An 11,557-nucleotide genomic window follows, 5' to 3' on the forward strand; every position below is an offset into this window, starting at 1 on the left:
GCATCTGTATCTACGTATTCCTGTATATACATATATAGGTATCAAGGACCTATGTATAGACGGGTAACACGATTAAAGCGACGGCCTTATATTCGGATAAGCATAAGAAAGAGACAATAACAAGATATTTTCCGACGTGTGTCGACAAAGCAGAAAGAGTTCGAAAATGATGATGAACTCAAAGAAGATAAAAATGAGATTGAAAGGACCGACACCGATGGAAAAAAAGAGAGAAAGAGAGAAGGCAAAGACGAACAGAAATAGAGAGAGCTATAGATAGAGATCCACTTCTTCCTGGAGTTGTGTCACCTAAGTAATGTCTATCAGTAGATAGATCAAAGGTAGACTGAGTAAAGATAGACAGAGGATAGCTTGAAGGTAGTTAGTAGATACATAGATTCAGGTGGATAGATAGAAAGACAGCTAATTAAAGGATAGAAAGATACATCAAGGATCTTCCTCATTTTGAGTTGTCTGTCGTAGTTCGTGTGTATATACACCTTGAGCTTTTTCTGTGACATTTCTGTTCTCCATCTAAGAAACCCTGCGTAGACCTCCCTATAGGATTAACAAGAAGAAGACCAAGACGATAATAATGGAAGATCAGAGAAGATACTCTACTTACATACATACACCTGAAACCCTGAGAGAATTGTCTCGCCTTCTCTTTTCTCCTCTTGTCTCTGTCTCTCTCTTCCCACAGTAGAAGCGACCCCGATCAGGCTTGGTTATTCAGAGAAAGCTTTCTTTCTTCCTAAAGAAGATCTGTCTTTCAATGAAAAAGAGATTTGTCGCGTCGTTCGGTCCCTCATAGAGATGAAAGAAATGCAGGACAAAGACGTTCTATGAGAAAAAATAAGGAGGAAAAGAAGAGAAAAAAGAAGAAGAGAAAGAGACGGAGAGAAACAAAGATTTCACACACTTCCCTATGGATGTTCTTTCTTTTGCATCTACTCCTCTTCACTTCACTTTTGTGGTCGAAGTGAGGTAGATCGGATCAATCAACAGGTTTAAAGAGTCTTGCCTTTCTCCCTTGTTTTTATCTTTTATCTATTTATCTATGGATGAAAAGAAAGAACGTCTACACACGTACGTATATGAAAGAGAGAAGATGGATGAAGCAATCTAACATGTTTCAATAGTCCGTGATAGTATAGATGTTTGTCTCTATCTTCATCGACATAATCTTCTACTTCTCCGCATGTACCGTATATACACTTCGTTCCTTTCATCTCTTCAACAACGTCCTATTATCACTTATTGCTACTTGTTCTACTACCTTCTTATTCATATGCATATACCGGGAGTACGCGCATCTATGTGCGTACATGTAAATGTATATCTTATATATATAGATATACATACATAGCTATTGGTTCATGTATTTTGATCTATCTATCTATATATATCTATATCTATCCATCCATCTATCTATGTCTGTCTGCGATACGTGTATATACATCAACATGCATACATCCGTAGATGTACCGTGTACAATTAGGTAGCTGATTGCATGTGTTGGGTTGGCTAGTCCGCGGCTTATATTCGGAGATTTATTTTAACAAGCCATCAAGGCGAGTGCTGTCGTGAGCTCGAAGGGAGAAAAACGTGTCGCTCTACACGTCTAGCAGAGTTCCTTGGGAGAGAGAGGAAACGAAAAGAAGTAGAAGAAGACAGACTTGCTTTTCTTCTCTCTTCTTGGCCTGTCTTGAACAGAATTTTTACATAGAAATCTCCACACAAGAGGAGGAGGAGGACACAGACAAACCAAGAAGGAAAGAGAGAGAGAGAGAAGAGAAGACAGAAGGCATCTCTCTTTCTTTCTTTGTCTTTCTCGAAGAGCAATTCCCTTGCTACGTTTCTCTTCTTCTTTCCACGCTCACTACACATTTCAGCTATCCCTTCGTGATGCCTTTGTGATTGATGTTAGGAAGAAAGAAGATGACAAGAGACGAAAGAGGAAGGAGAGAAGGAACAAGAGAGACGGAGATTCCCGGGAGAAGAAGACCTTTGTGACAAGAAAAAGATTTCTCTTTCGTTCTTTCTCACTTTTCTCTCTCTTTTACTCTTTTGTCGTGTCTCAAGCTTTTCTTTTCTTATCCTTCTTTGTCATTGTCTCTTGGCGATCCGTCAACAACTCAACATGATTTCTTTCGTCTTCTCTTCTTCCTTTTCTTTGTTTCTCAAATGAAAGGTGTTTCGTGTCTTTCTCCCATCATCTTCCCTCAGTGTCTCTTCCACTGGAATCTCCTCTTTTCTTGACCCTTTGAAAAGACGACTTCTTCTCTCTTTCCTCCTCTTCTTTTGCTCTTTCTTCTTAGGTAGTCGTTGTGGTGGATATCTGTAGAAGGGACCTACACGAACGACAAGAAGGAAGAATGCTAACGGAAAAGTCAGGAAGGTTTCTCTCGTCTTTTCATTTATCTCACCTTCCTTCTTCTTGTTCTCCGAGTTCGCCACTGAAGAGAGTTGTGAAGTAGAAGGTGAGGTTTATGAAGGAAGAGAGAAAGCGAGAAAGAAAGAAAGTCTCTGGCAATTTGGGTAGTTTTCCGCGTTTCTTTCTCTCTATTCCTAATTTTCTCAGTCTCCGTCTCTGGTCCTGTACATCGTACATCCCTCGGTGTGGAACGTCAAACCAGAGAGATATGAAGCTATCTTTTCTCTCTTTCTCGTTCTTCTCCTTCCTTTCTTTCCACTTCTTCTCTCCTATTCTTTCTTCTTCTCTCATTCTTCATTGAGAAGAAAGAAGTCTTTACGAAACATTCCCAGACAGATATTTATTCATTCATATTCTCTTCAGTCCGTTGTCTTGCCTTCTCTCGGCTTTGCTTTTCTTCTTCTCTTCCTTACTTCCTTCTTCCCCGCCAAGCACAAAATGAGAGATTTCTATCCTTCTTCCTACTCGAGCTCTTCTTCTTCTTCCTCTACGGAAGAGTTAAGAGAGAAAATCGCAGCTCTTGCAAGAGTGTTACATCGTGAGAACGTCAAGAGCCTTCACAAAAGAGATCGACAACTTTCTTCTTCCTCCTCTTCTTCTTCTTATCTTTCTGTTCCTTCCTCTTCATCGTCTTCCATTTCTTCTTTTCATTCATCGCAATATCTTCCTCATTGTCAAGGAGGAGAAGGAGGTGGGCGCGATGGAAGACAAAGCCTCCTCGGCTCTTCCTCGTTGCAGGCTTCTTCTTTCTACGGGAGTAGATATGCAAGAGAAGCATACGCAGAAGAGGTTTCTTCTTCCTCTTCTCAATCAAGTGGTTTCGATTCTTTCCCTGAAAGGAAACGGATGAAAAACCTTCCTAACGTTCAAGAACTAACAAGGAATCTCTCTTCATCTTCATCTTCCTCTTCTTCTTCTTTACCGAAGGGTGCATGCTCTTCTTCCGCGTTCTCTCTCTCCAGATCTCATGTCCTCTCTACTACAAGATATCCAACTCCACCCTCAGCATCTTCCTGTCTCAACCCTTCCTCTTCTTCTTCTCTTTCTGCTTCATCTTTTCTTGTTGGAGGAAAGGAGGCAGGAGATTCTTCCCAAGTGAAGAAAGCGTTTCCCTCACAGAAGGATAGTAACCAGATCATGAAGAGAGACGTTACTAGGAAGGAGGAGGAGAAGAAGAAGAAGGATGAATTAGAAGAACAAGGAGAGAAAGATTATGATCATGGTAATGTTGCGTCTTTGGAGACTACCAAGAAGCTTCGAGAAACTTCTTCTTCTTCTCGCAGTCAGTCGACTCATTTAGAGAGAAAAGAAATCTCTCTTCCTTGTCGTTCTTCTTCTACCTCTCGTCTTCGCGACTTGAAAGAGAATATAGCCAAACTTCAATTGCTAGTGAATCGACAGAAAGAGAAGGAACAGTTGATATGCGAAAGAATCGCTTCAAAACAGAAGTTCCTCACTCTTCAAGCTCAGAATCCGAAAGGATGGAATAAGCTCGTCAACTCTCATTCTTCTTCGCATTCGTCTTCTCACCCCTCTTCCTCTCTCTCTTCTTCGTCTTCTTTCTCTTCTTCTTCATCGTCTCACTCTTCTTCTTTTCCTTCTTCCTCTTCTGCGGGGTATCATTGGCATCCTCGAGGAGAAGATTCGTATCTTGCCTCTCATTCTCCTTATCTTTCGCCTTCTCCTGCTTCTTCTTCTTTCTCTTCTTCTTTCAGTTTTCGTGAAGAAGATTTTCTCTTTCAGAGAGGAGAAGAAGAAGAGGAGAATGTGAAGGCTGGTGATCTTGACGAACAAGACGATGAAGAATTTCTAGCTCAGGTCTTTAAAGAAATGAAGGAAAAGAAACAGAAAGAACAAGAGAAGAAAGAAGAAAAAGAGATAAGCACATTCTTATCTTCTTCCTCTTCATCTGCATCGTCGTCTTCTTCCTATCCTCCAGATCTTGTCCCGCGGTTTACAAACAAGTCTCTTAAAGTCTGTCGGTTCTACTCAAGCAGAGGAGGTGTGTCACTTCTTTCTCTTCTTCATCTTTCTCTTCTTCTTCTGCATAAGTTAGAAAGAAAGAGATGAGACAGAAGAAGAAAAGAAAAAGAAGAAGTGAACTCTCGTCCTTCGTAATCTCCTATTTTTTCTTTCTCTTCTTTCCCTTTGTTCTCCTACTTTTTCCTTCCTCTCTCCTATTTCTCATCTGTACATACACTGCAAGCATATCTTTATATATGTGTATATACGTGTTTCAGATATACATCTCGACAGTACAGGTTAGGTAACTCTCACCTCTGTGAGATAGGCAGATCGGTATTTGAGAAAGTGGTTTTCTTCATCCTTTTTTCTAAAAAGGCATTTTTATCATGTAATTTCACATACACTTAAAACGGGGTGTATATACACCACACGGGTATATACACCGCATGTAGGTGTACATACACCATGCGCCAGGTGTATGTACACCTTCTTGATGGTGAGGTTTGTTTGTCCTGGGCTTTCTCTTCTTCTGTTTTTCTCTTCTTTTCTTTTGCTTTCCTCTTTCTTTGTAGGTTACTGTCGTAATGGAGATTCGTGTCCTTATTTTCATGATAAGACTCTTCATCCACTCCCATCGCAGACGAAGGACCATCTGTATCGAAAGAAGCGCTCAAGTGAAAGTTCTTTTTCCTCGAAGGAAGGGGACGAAGAAGAAGAGAGGAAGACTAAGAGAAAGAAGAAGATACAAGAGAGGGGAGAGGCTTCCTGTAACGGTGACCATGATGAAGATGATGTTTCGGGTAGTGTAAATTTATAAAAACCTCCCTCCTTGGAGACATGACGTATTCTTTTCTTCTTCGTCGCTTTCGTTTCACTTGGCTCTTTCTTCCTTCTTTATCTTTCTTCTTCTCTTTCTTTTTGTCTGTTCTTTTTTTATCTCGCTCTCTCTCTCTCCCGTCGAGTTGTTTCATCGACCTTTCGGCTGAGATGATCTGTGGTGTCTTTTTTCTTCTTCTTTTCGTGTTTTCTTCTCTAATTTCTGTTATTGCTCATTATTCACGGTGTACATACACCTCGTGATGATGTATGTGCTTCTTCTCGTTCATATGCTTCCATCATCTGAAGTTCTTCTTTAGAAATGCGCGTAGTCCGTTCACATCTTCATCCTCTGTCCCCCTATGTATACATATGCGGATAACTATGTAGATACACGAATGTATATCTACATAGTTATGTTGCTAGATGTATTGACGCGTGGCCGCTTCTTGGATTCGAGCGCTGTCTTTTCTCGTTTCTTTCTTTCGGCTTTTTCGTGATTTCTGATTTGAATGAGATTCTCACAAGTTTCTCTTCGGAGTGGATAAATCTCTGCATGTTTGGGGCTTTCCGATGAGTTGTGTACATACACCTGAATGCCCAGTACTTCCGGTATTCTTGCTTCCCTATGCTTTCTTGTCTACATCCTTTCTCCGTCATCAGATCTTTTTCATTTCTTCAGGTGTAGAACAAGATACAGGAGAAGAGTGTTTCTCGTTTTCAGAGAAAGAAGTAGAAGAAAGGATTTCCTCTTCTTCTCTTCGTCCTGTACGTACAAAATATTCCCAAGGTATGGTCGTGAAGATCTCTTTCTTTCATTTCGATGTGATGATTGATTGGTCTCTTCAGTCGGATTTCAACGTCAAAAAGCTGGAGTGTATATACACCTCAAGTACTTTCCTTAAAGGTGGATGTATGTTTTTCTTTTCTATATAGAGATAGATAGTAGACTGTTGAGGGTCTTTCTTCTCTCTAGTCACTTGAACCTCACTTAGGAACTTCTTCACTTCTTTATGCTTTTCTCGACGAAGACCGGACTTCTGCTGGTTTTTCCTCTTTGCTTTCTTCTTTCTTTCTTTCTTTCCTCTTCTTCAAATCGACCTATCTAGGTTTGTCTATCCGAGAAGACTGCTGTTCCCGTCTCGATGACTCTCCTACTTCTTCTCTCTCTTCTTCTTCTCCTTCTTCGTCGTCCTCTCCTTCTTCTCATCTTCCTTCGTCATCGTCGTCGAGCTCCAGTCATCTCTCTGACAGCGTCGAAAGAGCCTCATCTCCATCCTAGTTCCAAGGAAGTAGGAAGATGTGTATTCTCTCGTTCTTCTCTATTGCAAAGGAAAGAGGAGCGGAGGTGTCTTCTCTCGTTTCTCAAAGAGCTAGAAGAGGAAGGAGAAAGTAGCAGACGCGGACATCTACACATGTAGAGAGACAAGTAGTGCAGTTGTAGCAACGTCAGCCCACGGACCTTACGAGTCTACTTGCTATCCCCTCTTCAGTTCCTCCGATTCTGTATAGACTATCTACGCGTAGAAATCTATGTTCATCGTATGCTTCCGTGGTAGGGTGTCTTTGTGAGAAGGAGGAATAGTGAAGCCTGTTTCTATTCGAGGAGAGAGATATACCACATTGCAGATAACTCCTGGGTGTCTACTTGTCCATATGATTCTTCTGTCTATCGCATATACCAACATACCTCTAAGCCTATATGTAGAAATATATATGATGTATATATATATATATATACATCTAGGTATACGTATATACATATGAGCTTGTGTGCTGTTGGCGTGTATCCTTTGCATGGTCTACCTTCTTTCACTTGTCCCAGACATGACAGTAGCTGTCGTATGAGAAAGATATCTTCAGGAATGTTAGTCTCTAGAATATTTGCTTATAGGCAAGGTTCTCCCCTGCAAGGTGGGAAGGAGGCCTGTTTGTCTTCTGTTTATCTTCTTCCTTCTCGTTAAAGTTCTTGGCGCTCTGCACTCGAAGGGCGATGAAAGAGGGAGAGAAGGACGGAATTGGTTCGGCTGAGTTTAGAAAAGGAAAGAGCCAGAGAGAGAAAGATTAAGATGACATCTATTTCTCTTCTTTCTTTTTTCTCTTCTTTGTTTCTCTAATCGTATCTAGAAACATAGGGATATCCTTCTCTGTAGATGAGAAGATCGAGTATATCGGAAAGATATTCTAGCTAGCAGGAGATATACACATGGTGTGAAAAGAGAAAGCTTAAAATCTCGGAGAATGATAGGATGTGGTGGAAAGAACATGGGGCTAAGGAATCAAGAAGTATCTTGTCTTTGTACTAAGGAGATCCTATGGAGAAGAACACGCTTGCTTTTTTTTCTCTTTCTTTCTACATCATTCATTGCTTTTAGTTTTCTCGGGTTAAGGTGTCACATTACTTTACGTTTGAGAGCGAGGTACGGTGTATGTACACCTCAAAGGGTTGACGATGAATAACACCTGATCAGTAGCACTGAAGAGAAGGAAGTCGTGAAGACAGAAGGTTGAAGGTGTTTCCGACAAGAGAAAAAAGTAAACAAGAGTAGAAGAAGATAAGATGATGTGTAAAGTAAAGACGACTTCTAAGAAAGAGTTTTCGTTTGTCATCATCGTCACTGGGAAGGGAGGTCACAACAAGAAGAGGAGTAATAGCACTAGTAATGGAATCGGTCCTCCTTCGCGTGGTCATGTGATGTACGTACACCCGAGATTCGCTGGGATGTGGCTATCCGGATAAACGTTCTCAGTAGGCGGTTACCGTTGAGGAGATGATGGTGATGAATGCAAACAGACTTCGTGTGTGTTTCCTTTTGTTCGAAAGGATATTCTTGACATCTTCTGAAGGATTCATACTTATTCTTTTCCTCTGTACGTACAGCTAGGAGAAGGTGTCGAGGATTTTAACTCGTGTGAAGAGAGCAACAAGACCTCGGAGTAGAGGAAAGCCGATGTAGTTAAGTGTAGGAAATCTCTGATTCCTGACGGAGAAGGCGTTCGTGAAGAATTCAGCTGGAGCACACCAGATGATCTTGACATTATGAAGATCCTTTCAGGTGTACGTACACCCTCTTGTCAGTGCGTATGTGAACAAGGAGGAGATTTACAGAACATTTCTTTTCCCTATCTCAGGCTTGCTTTCCTGAATCCAGCCTTCCTTTCACCAATTTTCCGAAAGAAGATGTCTTTCCTAGATGTAGATAGATGTTCAAAAAGTGCGTGCTCAGGTGTATATACACCGGAAGAAATCACAGAAGAGTTTACAGTAATCAGAACAGGTAGGTCGTTGTGTTTCCTCACATCTCTACTGAAAGCAGGGGATTCTGTCGTAGTCAAACAATCTGTCAGGCGGTGTACGTACAGAACGTTTAACGAGATGGGAGGTATGCCCGATGGATTAGTTACATCGCAATGATGTTAGTTCTATACGCGAGGTACTAAGATGACCAAAGAGACTCTTTTGGTCTTTTTTTTTCTGTCTTCCTTCTTTCGCCAAGTTCCGCACCTAGGCATATCTACATAGATAGATCCATAACGTCCGTGGGTGTACACACTCTAGGAGGAGAAAACATTCGTAGGGAGAAGGCTGGTAGCCTAAGACAAAGAGACAGAAAGACTCCATTGATTAAGAGCACGGAGAAACAAGAAGGTTAAGAGAGAAAGAGGAGAAGGGCTAGTAGACGTAGAACGGAATGAATGATAGAGATACACAAGAGGCGCACGATAGTCTATCTTCCTTTCTAATGTCTTTTTCTTCAGTCCTGTGTTGTTGTCCAGTCTTTCTTTCATTCATTACATTGTTCTCGTGAAGAAGAGAAAGGGACAGAATAGAAGAAAAGGTTTTACAAGGAGAAGACGAAACAAGGGAGAAGCTGTTGCACTCGCCTCATCTAGTCTCTATTGCAGGATACATGCGTGTTTCTCCTGGGCTGTATTAGGAGTAAGGATAGGATGTTTCTTGACTGAGAATAGAAAGGTGATCTCCAGTGAAGACTTCAAATGTACATCACATAGGCATATCATCTCTATGCATAAAGAAAAGAATGAGAAATAGCTACCTATTCTAGAGGGGTATCTGTTCGTACTCTTTCTCGATATTTTTAGACTTCAATGACAGGAAGAGAGGGTATATGTATATATATATATATATATACATCGACTGAGAGGTCTTTTGTCTAGAAGATCTTTATTTCATCTAAAGTAAGGATCTCCTAAGAAGTTTCTCCTTGTCACTCATCGCGTCTCTTTTGAGTTTCGATCTTCCTCTTTACGAACGTCCAAAGAGGAAGAGGAAGAAGAAGACCTCAAGTCTTGTATTTGATCAACATCGTAGATCATCGGGGTGGTGTATGTACACCGCTTCTTTTTCGTTTTTATTTTCTTCTGTCTAGAGGTTTGCAGTTTCCACCTCTTCCTACTTCTTTCTTAGCGATCATGGATCGCACTGTAATAAAGGGTTTCCTTGTTATTTTCGTTCCTTCGGTTGTTCCGCGGTTGCTCGACCAAGTGATGAACTGGTGGACAGGAAAGAACAAAAGAATGAAAGATAGAAAGAGACAGAAGGAGAGTGGAGTAGGTTTATCTGTGCTGCATGGTGTATGTGTATTGTGAAGAAAAGATATAAGAGTCAGAACAGAAAAAGAAAAAACACTCGTCATTCCAACCGTTTGTTTATGGCGTAATGGCAGAAAGCACTCGTGGCTGGAAGGTGACAGCTGCGTGAAGAGGAACGAACGAGAAGACGAACTTCGGTAGAACTGATGTTTCACTACAGAAAGGATGCCCGCCTCTCCGACTGCTACAAAACCCAATTTCTTCCGTTTAACTCCAAAATTTCCAGTCGAGCTGCTCATAAGAGACTAAGTTCTTTCACTTTCTGTACGGTCATGACATATCTCATATATATACATGTATTCGGTAACTCGGCCGCATCCTTCCCTTCATTCCTTTCGATTCCACCGGTTGCTCCTCTGCTGCCTCCTCTCTCAGTTTCGCCTCTGCTGCGGCCTCAGCACTGCCACTCCCGCGTAACATTTTCCTGACTGTAGCAATTCCCCCTCCTAAAGTGCACGGTCGTCCCTTTCTCTGTGGATTCAGTAGACACTGAAACTTTTTACTCAGGCACCAGCTGCGATTACACCGCGCCTCCGGTCAGTGGGCGATGCGAAGATTTGGTGGTGCTGTCTGTTGTCTGCCTGGCTGGCTCCTTTCCATGCCGCGGTGAGAGAGGAGAATCGCCGAACGACCGCGTCGCGGCCGTCGGATCGGTGCGAGCCATTAGCTGGCTAGCCCTCCAGAACACCGTGGCCGTAATATCTCTCTTCCTTAAACCCCACGCACCCGGGAATCGAATACAGGCGGTTGTCCCTTTGCGAGTCGAGCGTGCTCCCACCTCGCGCGAGCTCTTTTTCTCCGGACGAGTTGCGGTGTCCCGTCGCTCCTGCAGCGGCAATGACACCCCAGTGAAGCAGAAAGTCAGCCTGTGCTCCTGAGGGTCGCTATCCTACGTGCCAGACACATAACCACGAGACAGAAGACTGCAGGAGCTAGCAGCTCATATGCATGATGAGATCCACGGTGGAACTGCACTCCCAGTCTGCTTCAAGTCCGTACTGGTACAGTCGCGGTTCGGCAAGGCAGCATACGGCACACAGTCTGGTCCCCTTGCCGCGCCGTTATTGACTGATCAGCTCCCGGGTGTTTCCCCTGTTGCCCTACACGGGGAGATCCCCTGAACGGGGGCGTAAGACTTGCTGGCTGCTTAGTCGCGAGAAATCTAGTGGCCCCTCAAGAGTCAGCACACTACACTCGCGATTGACAGAACGAGCTGGGGTCTTCAGTCACCAGCAGCGGAATCACTGTACCACAAGACATCGGATCGTCAGCGTACCCCGTACAGTGGTAAGCGAAACACTTAGAAGGGGGGAGATTTCCATGCCTTTTCCTTCAGCGGCACAGAATATCCGAAACTGTTGCCCTCGGCGCGAGGACGTCTTAACGTGGGGGCCATTCCCCTGGCCGGGCGAGTTACACCAGGTGCGCTTCACCTCTGGAACTCCTTCGCCAGCCAGGGGCACTGCACTGACTTTGGTAACCCCGTGGTCGTACAAGAAGAGAGCTGCAGCGACAGGACGGCAGGCGATGACAAGGATGTGTTGTTGATTATTGTGAGGGTATCAGACACTGTTGAGGCTAGGTCGGTGGAACGGCCCTCGTAGCGGAAAGAGAGACTCGATCACTGCGTACTCTTTTTTCCTATTGTCTTTTACCGGCCTGACTGCATTCGCGAGCCACTCTTGCCCGCGGGTGGCAGTGCAGGATCATGACGGCGTGGACGCG

General features: G+C 43.1%; 1 protein-coding gene across 1 annotated transcript; it reads left to right on the top strand.

Annotated features, from left to right (window-relative positions):
- The first annotated feature begins 1,417 nt into the window (after positions 1 to 1,417).
- Positions 1,418 to 9,798, top strand: CSUI_003348 (uncharacterized protein). Its single transcript, XM_068063546.1, has 3 exons — positions 1,418 to 4,439; positions 4,975 to 6,510; positions 8,100 to 9,798. Exons 1-2 carry the CDS (start codon positions 2,876 to 2,878, stop codon positions 5,217 to 5,219), a joined length of 1,809 nt encoding a protein of 602 aa, XP_067924475.1. The 5' UTR covers positions 1,418 to 2,875; the 3' UTR covers positions 5,220 to 6,510; positions 8,100 to 9,798.
- The last annotated feature ends 1,759 nt before the right edge of the window (positions 9,799 to 11,557 follow it).

Source organism: Cystoisospora suis (genome assembly GCF_002600585.1).
Source record: "Cystoisospora suis strain Wien I chromosome Unknown contig_1476, whole genome shotgun sequence".
Classification (NCBI taxonomy): Eukaryota; Apicomplexa; class Conoidasida; order Eucoccidiorida; family Sarcocystidae; genus Cystoisospora; species Cystoisospora suis.